This window comes from Coregonus lavaretus, assembly GCF_964263955.1.
Source record: "Coregonus lavaretus genome assembly, chromosome: 40".
Classification (NCBI taxonomy): domain Eukaryota; kingdom Metazoa; phylum Chordata; class Actinopteri; order Salmoniformes; family Salmonidae; genus Coregonus; species Coregonus lavaretus.
In genome coordinates this window covers 12,792,039-12,819,167 of record NC_140027.1, presented here as the reverse complement: position 1 = coordinate 12,819,167, position 27,129 = coordinate 12,792,039, and the positions used below count along the sequence as shown (strand labels likewise).

Here is a 27,129-nt window from a genome sequence, read left to right as displayed (position 1 = left end):
TCCTCTGTCTCTACAGTATTTTACCAGCCGTCTCAGCGACCCCTCCCAAATGGGCACCGACCTGTCAGGCAATGGGACAGGGGGAGAAGGGGACAACCGTAGCCTTTTGGAGGCCAAGTTCAATAACGTAATGACGCTTTGTGCCATGGTGCCTTTACTGGTCTTCACCTGTCTCAACTCAGTCCTGCATCAAAGGTTTGCCCACCACCCCACCCACATCTTTCCTAATGCATTAAAGCTCTACTCCAAAAGTTATAAATACAGTAATGTACACACACAAGGGTAAAAACATAATGGTTTGAGAAAAATAGTGTTTTTTAGACAACTGGGAACTTCTGAAGATTAGGGCATTCAAGGAGTTGGTCTGATGGTATAATGTGATGTCATTGGCCACCCCTCCTGCTTGAGGAACAATAGAGGAGCAATGGAGAACAAAAGAGGAAAGGCCCACTCTCACACTTGTGTCATGTCATGTCATACCTGGACCACCTATTGAGATGCGCCTTTTATTAAAGGCCCAATGCAGTTGTGTTTATCTCAATATCAAATCATTTCTGGGTAACAATTAAGTACATTAGTGTGATTGTTTTCAATTAAAATGGTCAAAAATAAACAAAAATAACAAAATCTTAGCAAAAATGCAATTTCTCAAGCAAGATTTTTGCTAGGACAGTCTGGGAGTGGTCTGATAGAGGGGCCTAATTGGAGGAACCCAATGGGAGGGATGTGGAACCTAAAAACTAGCTTGTATTGGCAGAGAAGAGGGAAAACTCACTTTGTTATTGGTCTATTAACTCACACAGTGTACAAAACATTAGGAATACCTGCTCTTTCATTGACATAGACTGACCAGGTGAATCCAGGTGAAAGCTATGATCCCTTATGAGTGTCGATGAATGGGAAAAGACAGGTTAAAGAAGGATTTTTAAGCCTTGAGAAAATTGAGTCATGGATTGTGTATGTGTGCCATTCAGAGGGTGAATGGGCAAGACAAAAGATTTAAGTGCCTTTGAACGGGGTATGGTAGTAGCTGCCAGGTGCACCAGTTTGAGTGTGTCAAGAACTGCAACTCTGCTGGGTTTTTCATGCTCAACAGTTTCCCGTGTGTATCAAGAATGGTCCACCACCCAAAGGACATCCAGCCAACTTGACACAACTGTGGGAAGCATTGGAGTCAACATGGGTCAGCATCCCTGTGGAACGCTTTCGACACCTTGTAGAGCCCATGCCCCAACGAATTGAGGCTATTCTGAGGGCAAAAGGGGGTGCAACTCAAGATTAGGAAGGTGTTCCTAATGTTTTGTACAGTCAGTGTATACTGCTTGGTGATGTGAATTTCATGTAGTCTGTTCAAACAACTCTTACACTAAAAGTGCATTATTATAATGTTCACAATTTCACAGTATTATTCCAACCTCATAGTGTGGAAATATATACATTTTGGACTGCACTGCCGCTTTAAGTAAATCAGGCGTTAAATGAGGTGAAAATGAGACTGGAGCAGAGAGGAAGAGGCAAAGCGAAAGGTTATATGCCGTGTTCACATGCTAGTCGGAACTAGGAAATGCTGACAGTTCTGACTTGCTAACTGGTTGAACGCGGTACGTGTATAACTAGGAGTGCTGAGCGATTAGTGCCTTTTGAGGTCGGTTCGGTTTCGGTTCGATTATAAAAAAATATGTTTTTGATTTTGGTTTCGATAATTTTATTCAACATTAAATTAACTATGAAATAGTGAGGTCCACATTGTGTAGACATCAATAGAAAAATAGGAAATTACTATGAAATAATGAAATATTTCAGTTGTATATTACTTAGTTTTTATTGGATTACTTTATTATTTTTCATTCCTTAAAGTCATCATCTCATCTCTGCTCAGGCAGTAGCAGCCAAACAATGTTCTCTGTGCTCCCCATAACTGTACTGTCTTTAGTCATCCTATTTATCTAGGCTAGCCTGCCTAAGCATGCTGCAGAGCTGTCTGACTAAATCATTTACTAGTTCCTCAAAGTAGATAAGGCATACTTTCACCAACTGTCTCTATCCCTCTTGTTGTGTTGTGTACATTCCTCTCTCATACGGTCTGTGTGTATCTAACCTATCATAGCAAGCTTAAAAGTGTATCCATCTCGGTCCGAGTTGGAAAGAACAGGTGCAGTGGATTATGGTTATGTTGAATATTTAAAAACTACAACTCCCTTCAGCCCAGTGTCGCACACAGTTCTTGACATGATTTCTCTTGTGAATTATTGGATTTCTCTCTAGAGAAATGGCATGTTGAGCTCACAACAAAAGAGCTAAATGGTATTCAAGTAATTGAACCGATGTCGGTCAATTAATTGTTAATAACAAAAATAACAATTTGGGTTAATCGCTCAGCACTAATAACTACAACCAGTTAGCAACTCGGAAATTTCCGACTAGCACGGCATTACTCCACCCAAAATCTGTCCACGAAAATAAGCCCATGAAGTGAGAAATGTTTGTATGGAGGTCAATGAGAGTGACGAATTTAAATTTAAAAAATTGCTACGTGAGGCTTATTTGAACGAACAGAAGTTTCGTAATGGCTAGGTTGTTACGAATGCACTGTTAGAAGTGGACGCATGGGCAACTTGGAAAAAAATGACTTTATATCAGAGGTGTGCCTGTTGTCATAGAGATAGATAGAGGACTCATCATGGCTATAACCAGTTTTAGTATGGACATTGCCATTGTGGGCTTCCACCATTTTAAAGTAGTCAACTGTGTGGGGATTCCTATGAGATGGGAGCAATCAGCCAATGAAGAAGAAAGTGTACTACTTTAAAATGGAGAAAGTCTCAATGGCGTTGCCAATGCTTTCACAGACACTATAATGGCACAGATACAAATATGAGTCCTCTATCTATCTCTATGGCCTGTTGTTCGCACGCATATCTGCCCTCTCATTGGCTAGAATGGTCCCACCTGATCTCGCCTCCTCCCGCCTGCCTTCCATCTTTGAGAACATGTATTTCCATTGTTAGAGTGGTCACTTGAATATCTTGCCAATATAATAGACAATCTTTGACTGGAGTAGGACTTTAATCTTTTGCTGGACAAGCTAATATGATAATGTGTGCCTGTATTGAGCAGGCATGTTTAGAATCCCTTTGGGGTTCAACTTAGACGGTTGTACCCTTTTTACACTATCGTGCCGACCCAATCTGCACTGTGCTAGCTCAGATATTTTCTTTTCACATTTTCCTTTCCAGCATGGTTCCAGCAACTACAGTGGATGCATAGCCAGGCCAGCACATTTCAGCTTGGCCCAGCTCGGTTCAGTAGTGTAAAAAGTATACTTTGCAGGAGAACCACTTGTAATCAGCATAAGATTGACCTCAGAAATTTCACTCCAACTCTCTAACTCCCAGGATTCCTCAGAAGTTTCGGATCATGGGCAGCCTGGCAGTGATTTTGGTGGTGTTTCTTCTGACGGCCATCTTGGTAAAAATAGAGATGGCACCCCTCCCCTTCTTCACGTTGACCATGATCAAGATTGTCATCATAAACTGTGAGTTTTTCCGGCCTTTCTAGGGTCCCTTTTTTGCCCCCTTCCTTCTTCTTTTTAACGTGTCAAATCTTTTCCCCTTCAATCATCTGAGTTGTCCTGAAAGTAGAACTAGGCCTCAGCAACCTCAATGTCGTATGTCTTTATTTTACATTTTGGTAATTAGCAGATGCTCTTATCCAGGGCGACTTACAGTCAGTGCATTCAACTAAGGTAGAGAGAACAACCACATATTACAGTCATTGCAAATAATACCATTTGTCAATAAAGCATCTATCAGCAAAATCAGTGCTAGTAAGAAAATACAAGTGTGAGTGTTAGTGCAAGAATGACACATACAACAGTAAGGTATTTGTTTTGGGGGGGCATTCACAACTAGCAGGATAACTATAACTGAGTTGAGTTTTATTTCATTATATATGGCAGCTAGAAGCTGAATTGCGTATACAGGAAATTCAAGAAAAATAAATCAGGCTAATCAAGAAAGTAAAGAGGTCTGAAGAGATCATGGACCAGAGAGTTGTTTCCTAATCTCAGCTTGTTACCTGTATAAAAGACACCTGTCCACAGAAGCAATCAATCAATCAGATTACAAACTCTCCACCATGGCCAAGACCAAAGAGCTCTCCAAGGATGTCAGGGACAAGATTGTAGACCTACACAAGGCTGGAATGGGCTACAAGACCATCGCCAAGCAGCTTGGTGAGAAGGAGACAACAGTTGGTGCGATTATTTGCAAATGGAAGAAACACAAAAGACCTGTCAATCTACCTCGGCCTGGGGCTCCATGCAAGATCTCACCTCGTGGAGTTTCAATGATCATGAGAATGGTGAGGAATCAGCCCAGAACTACACGGGAGGATCTTGTCAATGATCTCAAGGCAGCTGGGACCATAGTCACCAAGAAAACAATTGGTAACACATTATGCCGTGAAGGACTGAAATCCTGCAGCGCCTGCAAGGTCCCCCTGCTAAAGAAAGCACATATACAGGCCCGTCTGAAGTTTGCAAATGAACATCTGAATGATTCAGAGGAGAACTGGGTGAAAGTGTTGTAGTCAGATGAGACCAAAATTTAGCTCTTTGGCATCAACTCAACTCGCCGTGTTTGGAGGAGGAGGAATACTGCCTATGACCCCAAGAACACCATCCCCACCGTCAAACATGGAGGTGGAAACATTATGCTTTGGGGGTGTTTTTCTGCTAAGGGGACAGGATAACTTCACCGCATCAAAGGGACGATGGACGGGGCCATGTACCGTCAAATCTTGGGTGAGAACCTCCTTCCCTCAGCCAGGGCATTGAAAATGGGTCGTGGATGGGTATCCCAGCATGACAATGACCCAAAACACATGGCCAAGGCAACAAAGGAGTGGCTCAAGAAGAAGCACATTAAGGTCCTGGAGTGGCCTAGCCAGTCTCCAGACCTTAATCTCATAGAAAATCTGTGGAGGTAGCTGAAGGTTCGAGTTGCCAAACATAAGCCTCAAAACCTTAATGACTTGGAGAAGATCTGCAAAGAGGAGTGGGACAAAATCCCTCCTGAGATGTGTGCAAACCTGGTGGCCAACTACAAGAAGCGTCTGACCTCTGTGATTGCCAACAAGGGTTTTGCCACCATGTACTAAGTCATGTTTTGCAGAGGGGTCAAATACTTATTTCCCTCATTAAAATGCAAATCAATTTATAACATTTTTGACATGCGTTTTTCTGGATTTTCTGGATTTTTTGTTATTCTGTCTCTCACTGTTCAAATAAACCTACCATTAAAATTATAGACTGATCATGTCTTTGTCAGTGGGCAAACGTACAAAATCAGCAGGGGATCAAATACTTTTCACCCTCACTGTACCTTTTTCTGAAATTGAGCACATTAATAGATATTAAGCTAACTTTTAATAAGACCGTAATTGAAACTGTACAGCCTACGAACTTAGTTTGATGTGAGTCTTTATTGGAGACTACCTAGGGTGTATTCATTACGGAAACCGTTGACTGTTTAATTAAGAACCAAACGGAAGCAAACAGGGACCTACCTGAATTTGTCCAATAGAAACTGTAGTTAGCATTTTCCGTTTGGAGTAAACGGTTTCTGTTGCAATATGTTTTGCAACAGAATCTGCATAATGATTACACCTCTGTGCTGGAGTACATCTGCAAGATGGTGCTGGCAGGCTTAAATAATAAATGAATGTCAAATCAATTGCACTAAGTTGTTTTCCTTTTTGTTTTCTGTCACAGTTTAGCAAAACATAAAAAAATTACCAAACTAAATTTGTAACTAGTAGGTTACTTAAGTAGTTTTCTGACCGGATACTTTGTTACTCTCACTTGAGTAGTTTCTTATTAGGGCTACTTTTACTTTTACTTGAGTAAATTACAATCTAAGTAACAGTAATTTTACTTAAGTACAGATTTTCAGTACTCTACCCACCTCTGCAAATTATACATAGCCTAACTATAAAACCTGGGCGAGCATACACACTGGAGGAAAGTTTATTGTTATACAGTAGGCCTACATCTGTCAATCAACTGATGGCCCAAATCAACTTTAGCCAGGGAAACACAAACAGTAGCCTATTAACAAGGGGCCTATTGCCACCATTGATGGCACTAGATTATCGCATGTTGATGTTTCGTTAAACCATCAATATGCTCTAAATTCATCCGCACAGCTGATCTCAATTGCAACCATTATTGGTCACATCACATCAAGATGATGTCGGTGTTACCTTAGTCAGAGATCTGTATATAATGATGAGATGCTCATGTCTCTGCCCTAACAATGGGAGTCGTTTTTGCCAGAAGGAAGTAAGCCAGAATCGAACCCACACTGACATGGTAGGCCTATATCTGCGCCCTGAAGGCAACGGCCCTAACCGCTAGACCATCCCAGGCCACGATTGAACTGAATTTTGACAAGTCACTCGTAACCTTAGGATACACTTCACACGTGTACGTCATAGCCTAGTGAAGACCAACATCTATTTTGTGTTATTAAACTATATTTAATGACGGTGGTTGATATGTATGGTTGCATTTCAGAAACACTGTTGCAGTAGTAGGACCTAGAGATAATATTATTTTGATAGCAGGCCTGATCCCAATGACTCAACTGCCCCCGCATGGATAGAAAGAGAACTGCACATTTTCAAGGAATCACAAGGCTCATTTGAATTTCCTGATGTAGCAGGACATTTCTCCCTGACAAAAGAGTGATCAAGTTAAGATCCACAATCTGTGGGCTCACCACACATTTGATAAAAGGTAATAGCGGTAACATTGTTTACAATTCATTTCTATTGAGCACAACATAATCCAAAACACAACCAAAGCAAATGCATCCAACAAGTTTGTAGAGTCACAAGTCTGATGTAGTCATTGTGTGCTAGGAATATAGGACCAAATACAAAAATGTTGACTAATTTAATACACTATAATTGAATTTGTTCAAATACTTATGACAAATAATTTCATTTCTAAATGGTAAAACAGATATGTATGAGAATACCCTCAAATAAAAGGCATTCTGTTCTGTCACCTCATGAAACACCTCCAAATACTAGAGTATACAGTAGAGCCAAATTAAAAGATTTAGCTTCATTGTCCAAATAAATATGTAGGGGAGTGTACAAGCGATAATTGGGGCATATTGGAATCACTGTCTGAGTAGTTATTCATTCGTCAAGCGATAATTCCTTGTTGTTGTATGACTGGACTGTTTTTTTTACAACCTCTTCAGCCTTTGGCGCTATCCTGCAGGGCAGTCTGTTTGGCATGGCAGGCCTAATGCCTGCCAAATACACCACGCCCATCATGAGTGGGCAAGGCCTGGCGGGCACTTTCGCTGCCTTCTCCATGATCTGTGCTATCGCAAGTAAGTCTGAGAGATGATACACCTTTTTTAAGAGGGGGCAACCGTGGCATTTCAAAATCAACTCTCTCTCACTCTCTCTCTCTCTCCTTCACCAGGTGGCTCAGAGATAAATGATGCTGCTTTTGGATACTTCATCACAGCCTGTGCAGTGATCTTATTGGCCATAATATCCTATGTGGTCCTCCCTAAACTGGTAATAACTGAACTCTGGATTTAATATGTTATTACATCAATTTGGCTGAAAAGGTGCTTAGGAGAGTCTACTCAATGATAATAAGTAATGCAAGTAATACTTTCGGGCAATTTTACCGTAATAGAATTACGGTGAAATCTCCCTCAGTTTTATTCTGTTCACAAACTTTGTATTTGCACAGTGTTTCCTGTAAATTCTCTTTGGAAATTGTTAAAAGTAGTCCTTGTGCATAGAGTTTTATGGTTTGTTAAACTTTGAAATCAATGTATTTTCTTTGGTATACATTTTAAAGTGAAACATCTGAGTCTCAGCGTAATTCCGTTACCCTGGTTACCCTTTCACAACTTTTAATTCACTACTTATTAATTTCCCAGTGTTGTTAAAGAAAACAAGATATGTAATACCTCCATTTGAGCCATTCAAGTTGATCTCTTCCGTTTAACTACCATCCCCAGTGTGAAATAATTGGTCATTCTGAACCTTATTTTAGGAGTTCTACCAATATTATACGAGCCAAAGTGGAAACAGGGTTAGTGATGAGGAGAACAAGCTGGATCTTCTCAAGAAAGGTAAAATGACAGCAATTTCTGTTTCTTATATTTGTGAAAATATTAAATGTAGAAATAAGAGAATTGTCCTTTTTATTTTATTGTATAGAAAAGTAAATCTAAGACACCCATTGAATATATTTCTATTCAAACATATTTGTATTACCAATTTTATCAATCATGGAAGATAACAATACATTAAAGGGGCAATCTGCAATTGCTACATACATTTTTGGACTTTTAAATTCATGATATATAGCCATTGATTCTTAAGGAATATACAGTGAGGGAAAAAAGTGTTTGATCCCCTGCTGATTTTATACGTTTGCCCACTGACAAAGACATGATCAGTCTATAATTTTAATGGTAGGTTTATTTGAACAGTGAGAGACAGAATAACAACAAAAAAATCCAGAAAAATGCATGTCAAAAATGTTATAAATTGATTTGCATTTTAATGAGGGAAATAAGTATTTGACCCCTCTGCAAAACATGACTTAATACTTGGTGGCAAAACCCTTGTTGGCAATCACAGAGGTCAGACGTTTCTTGTAGTTGGCCACCAGGTTTGCACACATCTCAGGAGGGATTTTGTCCCACTCCTCTTTGCAGAACTTCTCCAAGTCATTAAGGTTTCGAGGCTGACGTTTGGCAACTCGAACCTTCAGCTCCCTCCACAGATTTTCTATGGGATTAAGGTCTGGAGACTGGCTAGGCCACTCCAGGACCTTAATGTGCTTCTTCTTGAGCCAATCCTTTGTTGCCTTGGCCGTGTGTTTTGGGTCATTGTCATGCTGGAATACCCATCCACGACCCATTTTCAATGCCCTGGCTGAGGGAAGGAGGTTCTCACCCAAGATTTGACGGTACATGGCCCCGTCCATCGTCCCTTTGATGCGGTGAAGTTGTCCTGTCCCCTTAGCAGAAAAACACCCCCAAAACATAATGTTTCCACCTCCATGTTTGACGGTGGGGATGGTGTTCTTGGGGTCATAGGCAGCATTCCTCCTCCTCCAAACACGTGAGTTGAGTTGATGCCAAAGACCTCGATTTTGGTCTCATCTGACCACAACACTTTCACCCAGTTCTCCTCTGAATCATTCAGATGTTCATTGGCAAACTTCAGACGGGCCTATATATGTGCTTTCTTGAGCAGGGGGACCTTGCGGGCACTGCAGGATTTCAGTCCTTCACGGCGTAGTGTGTTACCAATTGTTGTTTTTGGTGACTATGGTCCCAGCTGCCTTGAGATCATTGACAAGATCCTCCTGTGTAGTTCTGGGCTGATTCCTCACCGTTCTCATGATCATTGCAACTCCACGAGGTGAGATTTTGCATGGAGCCCCAGGCCGAGGGAGATTGACAGTTATTTTGTGTTTCTTCCATTTGCGAATAATCGCACCAACTGTTGTCACCTTCTCACCAAGCTGCTTGGCGATGGTCTTGTAGCCCATTCCAGCCTTGTGTAGGTCTACAATCTTGTCCCTGACATCCTTGGAGAGCTCTTTGGTCTTGGCCATGGTGGAGAGATTGGAATCTGATTGATTGATTGAACAGGTGTCTTTTATACAGGTAACAAACTGAGATTAGGAGCACTCCCTTTAAGAGTGTGCTCCTAATCTCAGCTCGTTACCTGTATAAAAGACACCTGGGAGCCAGAAATCTTTCTGATTGAGAGGGGGTCAAAAACGTATTTCCCTCATTAAAATGCAAATCAATTTATAACATTTTTGACATGCGTTTTTCTGGATTTTTGTTGTTGTTATTCTGTCTCTCACTGTTCAAATAAACCTACCATTAAAATTATAGACTGATCATTTCTTTGCCAGTGGGCAAACGTACAAAATCAGCAGGGGATCAAATACTTTTTTCCCTCACTGTAATGTATAATCAATTGTATATAATCAATTGTACATAAAGCTAGCAAATATATAAATTATTGTTGATGATGAACTAAGCAAGGTTATCCATTCCAAATGAATGACATAATTGTATTCTGGGTTTATTTTGTAAATGATCTTACCCACTGGGCACACACTGGTTGAACCAATGTGGAATAGACGTTGAATTGACGTCTGTGACCAGTGGGTAGTTGTCTAACCCCACCTGAACCCAAAATATAAGCGGGTCCATACTTGCAAACATTAGAAAAAGTTTACGTTTAAAATTATGCTCCGTCTCAAAATGCGCATCAGCCAACACCCTATGCAAGTAGCCTTGTAGGCTTTTTGAATGGTCTTCAATGGGCAAAAATGTAGATCAATGGTCTTCAGCGCAAAGACATCTGACAGAAGTAAATGTATCCACAAACTCAAATATATTTTTTAGATACTGTATCTTATATGACACCGTTTTCATGAATTTGATCATATACTCACCAAGCCCATTCAAAAGACCATGGACATGAACATGGCAGTATGATGTAGGAACGTGTAACACAGGGTATTATACAATCGTTGATGTAGTTGTACGTGATACAACGCTACATGTATACCTGTTCCCATAAGATAACCTGCCACATTTAGCCCTATGCTAACCTGACCAGGTGGCAGTGATTATATCCGGTAACAAGTTCTGCATCCGCCAATTACAAATGTTGATGTAGATGGACGTGATGGAATACTTTTCCATAAGAACGTCCTTAACAGTAGTCAAACGGTTCGCGATAGTCAATGGTACTACAACATACACAAAATGTCAACTGAATGATTTGCTCACAGTTTAGTGAGCCTGGCTCCTGGTTCTTGTCACCTTTTGCGGCAAGTTCGAATCCCAGGTGAGATATTGTTTATTCTTTTGAAATGTAGAATTACAATTATTGTGATAGTGTTGCGAAGGGAAGTGCAGCCAAAACCTTGTAAATGAAGATGAAATCAAATCAAAATAATGGTTATTTGTCACATGCGTCGTAAACAACAGGTGTAGACTAACAGTGAAATGCTTACTTATGGGTCGTTTCCAACAATGCAGAGTTAAGATAAAGATGTATTTATTTTTTGAAAAGTGACAGGAGGAATAGTCTAAATACACAGTGAACAACGAATAACAATAACAAGTAAAAGTAGGCTAACATGCCTATACTATATACAGGGAGTACCAGTAGCCTACCAAGTCGATGTGCAGGGGTACCAGGTGATTACAAATCTATATTATAATATGCTAAGGATTCTAAACTGCGGGAAAGTCTCCTCCTACAATTTTGGGCCGATGTTCTTCATTTTAGGCTCAAAAGAAGGTCCTCCCACATCGGATGATCCACTTTATATTCCGGTGTGTTATGTATTTTTGTTTATTTTCCCGGTTTTTGTGTTTGGAATGGCACGGTTACTATTGCATCATCCTGCCAATACTAGGTTACTATGACGTTACTGAAGAAAAGAGGTTTCAAAATTCTAACTGTGATAATTATTGTATCATAATTTATCCCATGATGTCTTGACTCCCGCCCCCCCTCCAACCCTATAAAGGGACCCCGGCCCTTCTAAAAGTAATTCATAGTCTTATTTATCATTCACAATGCCCAGAAGATGCAGAGCATCCACCAGCCGCCCTGTCCGCAGGTGCCTCTGCCCCACCTGACCTAGCCCCAAGTGAATTAGCATATGTGATATTTGTACAAAAGAATATGTACGCAAATGAATCTCTATTGAACAAAATACATCTGCAATTCTGGAGCCCTATTTTGACAGTAAAATTATAACAACAATAGCCTAATTGTCAAACCAAAATTAATGCCAATCACTGATTTAGGTATTGCACATAATATATATATATATATATATATACACATTACCAGTCAAAAGTTTGGACACACCTACTCATTCCAGGGTTTTTCTTTATTTTTATTATTTCTACATTGTAGAATAATAGTGAAAACATAAACTATGAAATAACACATGGAATCATGTAGTAACCAAAAAAGTGTTAAACAAATCAAAATATATTTTATATTTGAGGTTCTTCAAAGTAGCCACCCTTTGCCTTGATGCCAGCTTTGCACACTCTTGGCATTCTCTCAACCTGCTTCATGAGGAATGCTTTTCCAACAGTCTTGAAGGAGTTCCCACATATGCTGAGCACTTGTTGGCTGCTTTTCCTTCACTCTGCGGTCCAACTCATCCCAAACCATCTCAGTTGGGTTGAGGTCGGGTGAATGTGGAGGCCAGGTCGTCTGATGCAGCACTCCATCACTCTCCTTGGTCAAATAGCCCTTACACAGCCTGGAGGTGTGTTTTGGATCATTGTCCTGTTGAAAAACAAATGATAGTCCCACTAAGCGCAAACCAGAAGGGATGGCGTATCGCTGCAGAATGCTGTGGTAGCCATGCTGGTCAAGTGTGCCTTGAATTCTAAATAAATCACTGACAGTGTCACCAGCAAAGCACCACCACACCTCCTCCTTCATGCTTCACGGTGGGAACCACACATGCAGAGATCATCCGTTCACCTACTCTGCGTCTCACAAAGACACTGTTTGGAACCAAAAATCTCAAATTTGGACTCATCAGACCAAAGGACAGATTTCCACCATTCTAATGTCCATTGCTCGTGTTTCTTGGCCCAAGCAAGTGTCTTCTTATTATTGGTGTCCTTTAGTAGTGGTTTCTTTGCAACAATTCGACCATGAAGGCCTGATTCATGCAGTCTCCTCTGAACAGTTGATGTTGAGATGTGTCTGTTACTTGAACTCTGTGAAGCATTAATTTGGGCTGGTAACTCTAATGAATTTATCCTCTACAGCAGAGGTAACTCTGGGTCTTCCTTTCCTGTGGCGGTCCTCATAAGTGCCAGTTTCATCATAGCGCTTGATGGTTTTTGCGACTGCACTTGAAGAAACTTTCAAAGTTCTTGACATTTTCCAGATTGACTGACCTTCATGTCTTAAAGTAATGATGGACTGCCGTTTCTTTTTGCTTATTTGAGCTGTTCTTGCCATAATATGGACTTGGTCTTTTACCAAATAGGACTATCTTCTGTATACCACCCCTACCTTGTCACAACACAACTGATGGGCTTCAATGCATTAAGAAGGAAAGAAATTCCACAAATTAACTTTTAACAACCTGTTAATTAAAATGCATTCCAGGTGACTACCTCATGAAGCTGGTTGAGATAATGTCAATAGTGTGCAAAGCTGTCATCAAGGCAAAGGGTGGCTACTTCGAAGAATCTCAAATATATAATATATATTTTTATTTGTTTAACAATTTGTTGGTTACTACATGATTCCATATGTGTTATTTCATAGTTTTGATGTCTTCACTATTATTCTACAATGTAGATAATAGTAAAAATAAAGAAAAACCTTTGAATAAGTAGGTGTGTCCAAACTTTTGACTGGTACTGTATATATATAAAATTCAAAATAAAATAGCTAGATGATCCTATGACCAAGGATCATTCAGCTATTTTTATTTATTTTAGGACCCCTGAAGGTATAATTTTTTTAAATATATAAAACAATTATTTGATGAAACATTGAATTTGGCCGGTCCCGGGCCCTTAAGACCGTAGGGGATTTTAACAGAAAAGCTTGACACAAAGGGGCTCAAACCCATGCTTAACTTGCACTGTTGATTTTGAGTCAACCACTTTAGCAATGTGTACCACCTGGAAGCGGTGGTGATAATGGTGCATGACAGTTATTTGACAAGTCCATAAGGCTCTGTCTTTTTTGGGGGAGGTACGATAAACGTACATGTTGTATACACCTCATTTATATTTAAAAGTACATGAATGTGTGTGAAACTGATCAACTAAAATGTGGGATTTTGTCATATGTGAAAACGTGCCTCTTGAATTGTTCTAACGTTAGAAGCTAGTAGCCTAGTCAAGGATGCATCACGCAATATTGCCACACTACAATTGTGAGAGACCAAGTAGAACAAATGTAACCTTGAATTTGGAGGTTTAAAATATCCCTCTTGTGGCCAAGACCTATTTTCAGAAATGATATTGCTTGGTGGATATAAAGTCTAAGATCCATGATAGGCTGATGCAGAATTTGTTAGAGGAAATAATCACCAGCCAGCTGGTCAGGTTAGGGCTAAATGTGCCAGGCTATTTTATGGGAACAGCTATCAATACATGTAGCGTTGTATAACGTGCAACTGGCTGATGCACATTTTGAGACAGAGCAAAAAATGTTACTTAAACCTATTCTAATGTTCGTAAGTATGGCCCGAAGCATGCTTTACTCCTGTTTGTAAACTATTTTATTGTAAACAAACACTCTATAGCCTCAAAACATGGTTAAAACTTGAATGTTGATATCATGGATGGTCATTCCTTGCATCCATAGCTCTGTCTATGAATTTGAGAGTGGTTACATATCTCCAGCCCCATCCCTTAGCTGTTTACTGAAACAGTGGTGGGGTATCCGCTTTGTTATTGTTTGAACTGCAGATTACCCCTTTAATGGATTGCCACATTCCTTACCCCCTCAGAAAATGCTACAGAGAATAGACCAGTTTTCAAACAAGGAGAAGAGGAGCAAAACGTGTCCATGTTGACCATCTTCAAGAAGGTAAATTATGTCGCTGAAGTTCAGCTTTATTGCAGGTTGAAATGTAAAGGCAATGCTCCCGTGTTAGCGGAGACTGCATTCACGCCACGGTAAACGCTGCGGAAATTAGCTTTACATTTTGATGGTGCAATCTGTAACGCTTCAGTTAATCAAATCAAACTTTATTTATATAATACATTTCAGACACGGATGCAATACAATGCACTTTACAGGAAAATGAATAAAAACAATGAAAAGACCATGAGACAAACAATATATATGCAGTGCCTTCGGAAAATATTCAGACCCCCTGACTCTTTCCACATTTTGTTACGTTACAGCCTTATTCTAAAATGGATACAATAGTTTTTTCCCCTCATCAATTTACACACAATACCCCATAATGACAAAGCAAAAATTGGTTTTTAGATATAACAAAAATAAAATACATTTACCTAAGTTTTCAGACCCTTTACTCAGTATTTTGTTGAAGCACCTTTGGCAGCAATTACAAGCTTGGCACACCTGTATTTGGGGAGTTTCTCCCATTCCACTCCTGCGTTGTCTTGGCTGTGTGCTTAGGGTCGTTGTCCTGGTGGAAGGTCGACCTTCATCCCAGTCTGAGGTCCTGAGCGCTCTGGAGCAGGTTTTCATCAAAGATCTCTCTGTACTTTGCTCCGTTAATCTTTTCCTCGATCCTGACTAGTCTCTCAATCCCTGCTGCTGAAAAATATCCCACAGCATGATGCTGCCTCCACCATGCTTCACCGTAGGGATGGTGCCAGATTTCCTCCAGACGTGAAGCTTGGCATTCAGGCCAAAGAGTTCAATCTTGGTTTCATCAGACCAGAGAATCTTGTTTCTCATGGTCTGAGAGTCTTTAGGTGCCTTTTTGGCAAACTCCAAGCGGGCTGTCATGTGTGTTTTACTGAGGAGTGGCTTCCGTCTGGCCACTCTACCATAAAGGCCTAACTGGTGGAGTGGTGCAGAGATAGTTGTCCTTCTGGAAGGTTCATCTCCACAGAGGAACTCTAGAGCTTTGTCAGAGTGACCATCAGGTTCTTGGTCACCTCCCTGACCAAGGCCCTTCTCCCCCGATTGCTCAGTTTGGCCGGGCCGCAAGCTCTAGGAAGAGTCTTGGTGGTTCCAAACTTCTTCTATTTAAGAATGATGGAGGCCACTGTGTTCTTGGGGACCTTCAATGCTGCAGAAATGTTTTGGTACCCTTCCTCAGATCTGTGCCTCAGCGCAATCCTGTCTCGGAGCTCTACGGACAATTCCTTTGAATTGGCTTGATTTTTGCTCTGACATGCATTGTCAACAGTGGGACCTTATATAGACAGGTGTGCCTTTCCAAATCATGTCCAATCAATTCAATTTACCACAGGTGGACTCCAATCAAGTTGTAGAAACATCTCAAGGATGTCCAATGGAAACAGGATGCACCTGAGCTCAATTTCGACAAGATTCTCTGGTCTGATGAAACCAAGATTGAACTCTTTGGCCTGAATGCCCAGCGTCACGTCTGGAGGAAACCTGGCACCATCCCTACAGTGAAGCATGGTGGTGGCAGCATCATGCTGTGGAGATGGTTTTCAGCACTAGGAGACTAGTCAGGATCAAGGGAAAGATGAACGGAGTAAAGTACAGAGAGATCCTTGATGAAAACCTGCTCCAGAGCGCTCAGGACCTCAGACTGGGGCGAAGGTTCACCTTCCAACAGGACAACGACCCTAAGCACACAGCCAAGACAACGCAGGGGTGGCTTTGGGACAAGTCTCTGAATGTCTTTGAGTGGCCGAGCCAGATCCCAGACATGAAGCCGATCTAACATCTCTGGAGAGACCTGAAAATAGCTGTGCAGCAACGCTCCCCACCCAACCTGACAGAGCTTGAGAGGATCTGCAGAGAAGAATGGGAGAAACTCCCCAAATACAGGTGTGCCAAGCTGGTATCGTCATACCCAAGAAGACTTGAGGCTGTAATCGCTGCAAAAGGGGCTTCAACAAAGAACTGAGTAAAGGTTCTGAATACTTATGTAAATGTGATATTAAAGTTGTTGTTTTTTTGTGTGTGCAAATATTAATAAAACCTGTTTTTTCTTTGTCATTATGGGGTATAGTGTGTAGATTGATGAGGAAAAAACAATTTAATCCATTTTAGAATAAGGCTGTAACGTAACAAAATGTGGAAAAAGTCAAGGGTTCTGAATACTTTCCAAATGCACTGTAACTCTTAAAGAAAAAAGATTTATGTAATATCTTATGTTCTTGTCTATAACAGTTTTGTACTTTGTCATGTATTTGTACGTTTTTTGTGCACCCCAGGAAGAGTAGCTGCTGCTTGTGCAGTAGCTAATAGGGATGCTAATAAACTAAACTATAGCGCAGGTCACCAGGGAGGGTGGAACAGGGGGTGCAGGGGGTGCAGGGGGTGCAGGGGGTGCAGGGGGTGCAGGAAGAAAAAAGGTTTTAAGACTAATTTAGATGTTTTTCTGCTTATAATTTCTGACATTTGGTAGACTATTTCTTAATCAACTTGTCAATAATAAAATACTAGCAGCATGTCTTCTGTCATAACTTGTTGAGCTAGAAGACTAAATAAAGCAGTTCTCACCAGAATAATGTCATAAAACGATGTGCGTCAGTAAGATCAAGTTGACATTGGTAAAGTTTTCTCTTTCATTTCTGCTTCTCTCGCGGAGCAAGGAAGTTTAGGGAACATGGAGGAAACGCAATTACTCTGAAACAGCGGAAAGATTTTTCCCATGTAAAATGTTCTAATTCCAAAATTACATATTGGTTTCCTTACTCTGTAAGCAGTCTATGGAAAAGGTATGACTGCAATCCATGCTTTGATTTAGTTTACTTGGCACTATTTCCATATGCTAGTGTGTGGCACAAATCCCATTCAAGTCATGGGACCGATATTAGCATTTTTCGCACATGATGTTCAAATCATCTATAAGTGACTTTGCTGAGCTTCACAATCAATTTTAGATACAAAAAATTATCATGTTCAATGTTTCTTTTGCAAAAAAATATTAGTTAGTTTCACCATATTCAAATGAGAGTTCAGTTCACAGAACAGGGTTGACCTTAAAATGAGGGACAGGTAGTTTTTTTTTTACTTTAAAAATGAATCACAATTAATAAATAATACATTTCAGAAATGACTTGGTCGAAGCAACAACATAACTAGGGCTTTACAATCATGGTGAAAACTTGGAGAGATCTTGGTGTTAAGTGGGTTAAAATCTTCCTGGAAGTAACAGAGGGTGCACGGAGGGACATTTCAAAATGCAGAATTTTGGCACTTTAGCAATTTATTCATATATAAAAAAAATCTGATTTATTGAATTCTCCATGTGGTCTATATTAAAGGGAACTTCGTTGAATATAACATGCTTTTAAAATTCAATATTGCTGCACAATTTCTACTTACAATATCAAAGGGCACTCATTTCGTGGACGACCCAATTATAACTAAATTGCAGTTTATTTAGCTGTCTTTAGCATGTGGAATGACCAGTCACTTTCATAGCATATTCGTTTTTGAGTTTTAAAAAATGTATTACATAAAATTCAATTCACTTTATGAATTGGAAAATCATGAAAACCAAGACACTCTTTATATAAGTTCTTAAAATGGATTAAAATGCCGTAGCAATAAATACTTTTTAAATATTTGTTTTTCCATGACTTCGAAAGTAGATCCCTACACCAAAGAGCACCTTCAATCACACTTTTGATATTCTACAGTTCTACAGTGTATACTGCTGTCTATCTTTCTTTTGGGTTGAATTAACTGAGGCATGCAAGCACAATAGTGCTTGTCAAGGGTATATCTACATGGGAGCAGGCATCTGTGGGGGGCTCAGCTGGTCTAATGTTCTTTCTTCTTGACCTCTGACCCATTTACTGTAGATCTGGGTCCTGGCTCTCTCTGTGTGTTTTGCCTTCACCATCACCATCGGCACCTTCCCAGCAGTCACTGTGGATGTCAAGTCTACCATCGCTGATGGAGGCACCTGGGGTGTGTGTGTGTGTGTGTGTGTGTGTGTATGAATATCTATGATAAGAGCATGGTTTATGAGTCCATATTAGAGTATACCACTAGTCATTTTGCAAGCCTTTACAAAATGATCATATTCAATAATTCACAATCAATGAAACACAAATGAACAGATGTGGTGTCTTATTGTACATTGCCCTCTCCTCTCAGAGCTGTACTTCATCCCGGTGTGTTGTTTCCTGCTCTTCAACCTCAGCGACTGGGTTGGGAGAAGCCTTACTGCTGTGTGTATGTGGGTAAGTCAGCAACAAAACACTTGAAATTGGTCACTTTTAACGGAAAGGTCTGAAACTAACTGATTCGTATTCAAACTTTGTGAAGTAAGGATTCCAGCTCATAGGTCTGGATTGCATTTTGCTTTCCACACACAGTTAAGTGATAGAAGGCCCTAGAAGCCTTGGTTCGGAGGATAGTCGATCTGTGACCCAACACCTTTATGTGAGATTAAGTCAAATATTGCGATTTGCTTTATTATTTAAAAAAAATAAAAGTACAGAATCAAAGCTTCAATATGGTGTATCATATACACTGTATATGGAGGAAACAAGGGAAAGTTATGCTGCTTTGAAAGTTGATTAACCTGTAAACCCACTTAGGAGACAAATAGGAGAAAATGCTCTTGAATGATTTTGCAGAGATTTTCACACTTGGTATAGAGCTCTTCTTTGTTTGCACCGATTCAGCATCGTTCACACCCTCTTAAGCCTTAGCCACACCCATCTATTTAAATCAGCATGGCATTGTCCTCCAGAAAGTTGTCTCTATACTTAAAACTTTTGCCCACTGAGCTTTGTCGATAGCACCAGCTAAATTCAGGGCAGCAATGTTTTTGAGAGCTGTAGCAACACTTTTGCAGTTGTCCATAGCTACAGTGCATTTGGAAAGTATTCAGACCCCTTCACTTTTTTCCACATTTTGTTACGTTACAGCCTTATTGTAAAATGGATTAAATTAAATCCCTCATCAATCTACACACTTGTCATTAGTTTGATTGGCAAGTTGCTATGCCATACAAAAATGTTTGCTATGGAGGCTCTTCCCCTTTGTTAACTTGCCAACTACACAGCTAACACAATCACTTCAAACTGAAGCTGGAAAGACCGCAAACTAGCTGCATTTCATTTCGTTTGAACTGTTTTTCTATTGAAAATGAAAAGGAATCTCTGCACACTCAGGATTAATGCACAATTTTCAATTTATTTAGGCTGAGCTTTCAGTCGTCAAACCGTCATCAGAGCATACAAAAACACACAATGACAGAGGCCACATATAGGCAATATAAACTCTAGCTCAAGTCACTTTTTCTGAGATAATTGATTACTGATGTGCCTCCTGGCATTTGTGTTGTACACATGTTGCTCATCATGTCTGATTAGTCTCCTGAGTGGCGCAGTGGTCTAAGGCACTGCATCGCAGTGCTAACTGTGCCACTAGAGATCCTGGTTCGAATCCAGGCTCTGTCGCAGCCGGCCGCGACCGGGAGACTCATGGGTGGCGCACAATTGGCCCAGGGTAGGGGAGGGAATGGCCGGCAGGGATGTAGCTCAGTTGATAGAGCATGGCGTTTGCAACGCCAGGGTTGTGGGTTCAATTCCCACAGGGGGCCAGTATAAAAAATATATATATGTATTCACTAACTGTAAGTCGCTCTGGATAAGAGCGTCTGCTAAATGACTAAAATGTAATTGCATTGACGCACGTGGCCATTGTGTGTTTTTGAATGCTTTGATGAAAGTCTAACGACCGAAAGCTCAGCCTAAATGCATTTAAAATTGTGGGCATATGTAGAATGTGTGTGTTGGGGTGTCAGTGTGGAGTTCAGTGTGTGTGCATAGAGTCAGTGCAAGAGAGTTAGCGCAAAAAGGGTCAGTCCGGGTAGCCATTTGATTAGTTATGTAGCAGTCTTATGGCTTGGGGGTAGAAGCTGTTCAGGGTCTTGTTGGTTCCAGACTTGGTGCACTGGTGCCACTGCAGTAGCAGAGAGAACAGTCTATGGCTTGGGTGGCTGGAGTCTTTGACCATTTTTTGGGCCTTCCTCTGACAACGCCTGGTATAGAGGTCCTGGATTGCAGTAAGCTCGGCCACAGTGATGTATTGGGACGTACTCACCACCCTCTGTAGTGCCTTGCAGTCGGGTGCCTTGCAGTTGCCGTACCAAGCGGTGATGCAGCCAGTCAATGGTGCAGATGTAGAACTTTTTGAGGATCTGAGGATAAGAGACACGTTTTAATACCAGTTTTAGACACATTTCTGAAAATGTGAGGACAATCAGAATTGTGACAAGATCAGGACAGGACCCATGTTAGCGCCAGGTGCTAGAGTAATACTAATAAGTACTATTGATCAGATGCTGCCTGCCAAAAAAAACTCTAAGAAATTCCTTGAAAATGCATTTCAAATATACTCCATACTTGATCTTGCAAACAAAATCTGTGATGTTGAAAAATCAGAACAATAGAGGTAAATTTACCATCTGTTTTTTAGAAGAGAAGAAAATACAGGTTAACACTGAACTACCCTGAATTTTAAATAAATAAATAAATACCTTATCTTATCGACTAACTTGTCTTGTGGTGATCAGCTTAAAACAAACACTGCAGTAATGTTTTATTGAACATAAAAATGTTTTTCTCAAAAGGGAATTGAAGTTGTAGACTTCCTCTATCAAATAAAGCACTTGTCATTTACAAATCCTTGTGCATTTCATTGCATGCGCATGCGGTGTGTGTGGCTAAGGTACAGTAGTGTTGACATCCCTCTGCCATTCACTTTCAGCCTGGGAAGGACAGCAAACTGGTGCCCATTCTTCTGGTGGCCCGTGTGATCTTCGTGCCGCTCTTCATGCTGTGCAACGTTCAGCCCCGCTACAACCTGCCTGTCTTCTTTGAACACGACGCCTGGTTCATTGTCTTCATGATCCTCTTTGCCTTTTCCAATGGATACCTGGCCAGCCTCTGCATGTGCTTTGGGCCCAAGTAAGACCTCTTGCCTACGCCTGGGCACAAACCCAAATAGATAAACTTTCAAGGTACAGGGCAACATTTTCCTCTCGCAATGACGCGCTGTGAGCAAACGAACCGTTTGCTGACAAAAAAATGTAATAGACGGGATTAGTACGATTATAATATGCAGCGTGATTCACACTAACTTTTCTTTAACAGGGAAATCCCATTGAGACCTAGGCCTCTTTTTGCAAGTACACAAATTATACAAAATATACAAACACAACGTAATAAAACATAATATTTACAAGCAATTTAAGAAAAGCAATCACATTCCTCAACAAGGGGCAGGTAGCCTAGCGGTTAGAGCATTGGGCCAGTAACTGAAAGGTCGCTGGTTTGAATACCCGAGCTGACAAGGTAAAAGATATGTCGATGTGCCCTTGAGCAAGGCACTTCACCTTAATTTGCTCCAGGGGTGCTGTACTACTATGGCTGACCCTGTAAAACAACACATTTCATTGCACCTATCTGGTGTATGTGACAATAAAACATATTATTAACTTGAACTGCCCTAGAGGTAACGGAGCACAGAGGTCTGCAGATCATTCCATACACAGGGTGCAAAAAAACAGAATGCTGATTTCCCGTAGAGATCAACGGGACCTCTAGAGTTAGCCATCCCTGTGATCAGGTCTGGTGACTCGTTTAATTTAACAATGAAGTAAGGTACGGTGGAAGTTTGTGCAAGAGGGCTTTATAAACAAAAATAGAGCAGTGTATCGATCTACGAGACGGCCAGCCTACTTTCTGATATAGGATGCAATGATGTGTACTGAACCTGTCGCCTGTCTGTGGTAAACTGCATCTAATGGTTTCAGTGTAGTGGCAGCTGCAGTCATATAAATGGTGTCATTGTAGTCTAGCAATGGCAGGAAAGTTTACTGAATGATCTGCTTTCTGCTGTTCAGGGAGAGGCATGATCTATTTCTAAAGAAGAAGCCCATTTTTTTAATTAACTCATCCATATGCTTTTTAAAAGATAACTTTTCGTCAATCCAGATGCCCAGATATTTATAAGCAGGGACACGATCAATGTGGGCACCATAAACCAATTACATGACACCTGATTCAGGCCAATCTCAGACAACCTTTGAATTAGTAAAGAGCGGTCGACAGTGTTGAACGCTTTAGACAAGTCAATAAATAGAGCAGCACAGTGTTGCTTCCTATCCAAACAATTTACTACGTAATGTAAAACCAATGATACTGCCGAGATGGTGCTATGCCCTGGTCTGAAGCCCGACTGATGCACATTTAGAATATATTTTGAAGTTAAGAAAGAGCTTAGTTGAGCATTAATCAAGGATTCTACCATTTTTGCTAGGCTAGAAAGTTTAGAAATAGGGTGATAATTATGTCTGTTAGAAGGACGAGGCACGGCACACATGGTACACACAAAGAAATTGTGAGGTGCAGTTTTTGGAGCTCCTGTCTATTTAAAACGTTATGGTTAGTTTACTCACGTTGCAAGGGTCATTACGAGAAGATAATGTCTCCCAGGTTGACAGAAATGAGATTGCACCTAAAATCTTACCACACCCTGATCGGCTGTCATTCTCTCTCTCTCTCTCCACAGAAAAGTTGCTCCTCATGAGGCGGAGACAGCTGGAGCCATTATGGCCTTCTTCTTGTCCCTAGGATTGGCTCTGGGAGCGTCCCTCTCATTCCTCTTCAGAGGCCTGGTCTAAAATGGCACCCTGTAGAGAACATAACCGATAACCCAAACACGACCCATAACACTTGCATTGTAACAAATTGTCAAAAATGTATTTGTTTCTTTTTTAAACAAGCAATACTGATTCACCTCAAATCTGGTCTTCCAAAGAACAGAAGGTGGCAAGCAGCTTAAGGCCAGGATTCAATCCGATAGCACTTTATCGGCTATGCGCTATTTAAAGGTAATTTTCCAATTGAACTGACATATACAGCGTTTATCGTGAATGCGGTCTCCGCAAACGCCAGAACATTACCTTTAACAGCCGATAGTGTGAGGATTTATTTGTTTGACAGCTACCAAACTAACCAAAACTGAACTAAGTAGAGCGTTTGTGAAATTAGGCATCTACAGGTTCCTATTATCCATGGGAGATAACATTCTATGCAATTCAGTGCTTCCCTTTTGATTCTGTAGTATTCCAATTTGAATCCTTATTAAGCTGAATCCTTATGAAGCCATGAGCTCAATACGAAGCAAGTCAAACACAATTTAGGGCTATATTAACTGCCATTTATTGGCAAATATATTTAATCAGTATGAGTGCAATAGACAGTGTATACAGTGTAATCATGAATAACATTACAACAAAGGGATGACACAATCCCTGCAAGAAAGTGATGTGCAGTGTGCACTATTAAAGATAGACTCAGCAAGATGACGTTGCAACAAGCAATACCGCAGATATTGAGATGAGCGCGAATCTGCCATTGGGGAGGCTGGTGGGAGGAGCTATAGGAGGACAGGCTCATTGTAATGGCTGGAGTGGAATTAATGGAATGGAGTCAAACATGTGGTTTCCATATGTTTGATCAAATTTCATTTATTCAATTCCAGCCATTGCAATGAGCCCGTCCTACTATAGGTCCTCCCACAGTCTCCTCTGGTATCTGCACATGTGCATGGGTGCGCTTCACACTGCCACAACGGGACCAAAACAGCTACGGGACCAAAACTGAAAATAAGTTTAGCCTCGTGCATCAACACTCTTAGTTGTTGTGGAAATGTACCCAATATTGTGTTTACTTCGTGCATGCAACGTCATCTCACGAAGTCTACCTTTAGTCATGTGCCCTAACAAGAGCTGACAAACACGGACAAAGCCAAATCAGCTCCACGCCATGGTCATTTTGACAGCCTTCATTTTGTTAAGAAATGACTCAAAGAGCTCTGTTACAATGACTGTCGTTGCAAACTGCCATATCTCCATGAATTTTTTAAATGTTGCTTACAGTAGTGTATTGTTAATGTCTTAATGGAGTGTCCCAAAAACAGTATAGTTTCACTTTAAATTACGACAGTATGATTAGCAGCCTTCAAAAAGCCTGCTTTACAGTAGCAGGAGATGAGAACAATATCTCGAAGCTATGCCTAGCGGGGTATCACTTAAATATTATGTGCTAATATTATAATATTATAAATATTATGTGCTAATGTACATATGTTACTGTGTATAGCAAATAAGAGTACACTACCTCTTCCATTTTTGTATAGCTTGATAACTCATGCCCCCAATTTAAGCATGTTTTTTTTTCTTTGCCATTATGAGATATGGAAGAAAGGGAAAGTAATGCAGCATTACTTTAATGCTTCACTGCACTTTGTCATTGTCACCTACTCTATTCAATGTCATGTAAGAATAACTGTACCAAAACGTCAATATGAACTTTGCATATAAAAATGGAACCATGTGTATTTTTTCCAGGTTTTTAATACATAAAGTCATTTAATCAAACTTTAATGCAGATGGCACTGAAATATTATTATAAATATTATTGAATGCTCTAGGAAAGTGTGTACTAATAAATATGTAATCAGAAAATATTATATAATCCACTGCTAAATCATAAAGATGTTAAGTGGCTTCATGTGGCATGTGGTCTCAGAGGCATAGAATTGGTGCGTTCCTACGAGTTCATCAGAGGGATGAGCCTTGGATGCACTTTTCTAATTCACAACATATTTCCCTAGTTCACAACATAGTTCAATGTGTGCTCCAATGCTACTTTTTCACTGTGCTCTTTCTGTCTGCAAATAGAAACATCCATATTCCCCCATGCCGATTACATACTTCAGAGTACATGATGAATTTCTGCTATTCCTCACAGTCATGATCCTCTTGCCAGCTTAACCCTGAGAAATACCTCAGGATTTCCCAATCTCCAATTAAACTGTCTGCTGAGCGCATATTTCATGAGAAGTATTTATGTGGAGATGCATGATAAGGATGACATGGGGTTCAGTCAGGGTCAGTGTTTTTCATTCCTTACGTAGTTTTGCACACATTGCTCAACACCTCAAGACAGCAGTGAACACTAGTAGGATGGATGTGGCCATGATGTGGCATCTGCACATCTTAAGTGAAATCCTAAATCAAACCCTGCTCCCTATCCCTGACACTTGTGAAGATCTGAAAGAGTTGTTGGTGTATGTGAAATGAAAGCTCCACCGCGTCTTCTAATTTACAGATTTACAGTGCACCATTGCCTAGGCGTTGATATAGAATTGGGCATCACATTTCTGTCCAAAATCCCAGGCATGCGATTGGACATTCACAGATGTTGGATCTTAATTCGACCCGTTTTGTCGTTGGAGGAAAATAATCCTGCAGCAGGAGGATTTGAATGACTGAAGAAATATTTAGAATTGCCACCAGGGGGCAGCTGAAAGCAGTGTTTGTATACAATGCAGTACACCATACCTACATTGTACATTAGACTGCAAGTCCACTGGGCGCCAGTTCAAGTATGCTATGTGCAGGCTACAGAGCGTCTCATGTGAATCCTTATGTGGATTATCATAAATTGACACATTTGTAGGGGTTAGGTGTATTTTTCCTTAGGGAAAATAATTTGTTTTAATCAATTGTTTTATTATATGTTCAAGTCAAGCAATAGGCAGAATAAATTATTGGTGGCCTCAGTGCCTGTGTGGTCCAGCAGTTACAGCTGCTAATCCCGGCACCCACATGCCAGAGTCGGCATGGGTTCAAATCTGGCCCACTGCTCTTTGACTCACCCTTCCCAACATTGTTCTATCCCTTCAATAAAAGTGTCCGTTTTCAGGAACTCAGTCTTTGTTTTGATTTGCCAGGGTCGTCGTTCTTTCTATATCTTAGACTGCGGTCAGTGCTTCGTGCCTATGGGGTCCCATGGGGTACAAGTTTGGGAAGGCACCCGATGATAGAGTGGATTTTTACATTCCAGTCCAGAGGTTTTGTTTCTGCTATTTACTCTCATCTTCAATTCTTAAAGCAGAAAGACCTTTCAATGGTTAAAGCATGGGTAAAGGATTTGGCTGTCGATGATGAGGCTATTGATTGGGAGATCATATTTCCCTCATCAGAGAACCCAAACCATCAGTTAATTCATTTTAAACTTTGTCATAGATCTTATTGGAGATCACTTTCATGCAAAACAGGCTCCAAGCCCATACCGTGACCTATGTAACCTCAATACACTTGACACATACAAACATATGATATGGGATTGTCCGGAGGTTTATGAGTTCTGGAGGAATGTGTCGTCTATTCTCTCTGACATGATTGATAAAACTGTACCCGTTGAACCAATTCCACTGTTGCTTAACGATGATACAGGTATGCAGCTGAATGAGAAACGGCAAAAGGATTGGCTGTTTGGGTTGACTGCTGCCCGAAAACTTGTTGTTCATCGCTGGTTG

The 27,129-nt window shown here is 40.6% G+C and overlaps 1 protein-coding gene across 4 annotated transcripts in view; it reads left to right on the top strand.

The window, feature by feature from the left end:
- The window catches only part of LOC311113580 (equilibrative nucleoside transporter 1-like), a 42,486-nt gene extending 17,297 nt beyond the window's left edge, over positions 1 to 25,189 (top strand). For 3 of the 4 annotated variants that reach the window (XM_084156829.1, XM_084156830.1, XM_084156831.1), the window contains 10 exons: positions 17 to 195; positions 3,396 to 3,535; positions 7,275 to 7,409; positions 7,505 to 7,602; positions 8,093 to 8,171; positions 14,597 to 14,676; positions 18,582 to 18,690; positions 18,880 to 18,965; positions 21,505 to 21,704; positions 23,311 to 25,189. In XM_084156829.1, coding sequence (XP_084012955.1) covers positions 17 to 195; positions 3,396 to 3,535; positions 7,275 to 7,409; positions 7,505 to 7,602; positions 8,093 to 8,171; positions 14,597 to 14,676; positions 18,582 to 18,690; positions 18,880 to 18,965; positions 21,505 to 21,704; positions 23,311 to 23,422 — 1,218 coding nt within the window. In that variant the 3' untranslated portion in view covers positions 23,423 to 25,189. The remainder of the gene's footprint in view (positions 1 to 16; positions 196 to 3,395; positions 3,536 to 7,274; positions 7,410 to 7,504; positions 7,603 to 8,092; positions 8,172 to 14,596; positions 14,677 to 18,581; positions 18,691 to 18,879; positions 18,966 to 21,504; positions 21,705 to 23,310) is intronic. The other variant, XM_084156832.1, reaches the window with a different exon arrangement.
- The last annotated feature ends 1,940 nt before the right edge of the window (positions 25,190 to 27,129 follow it).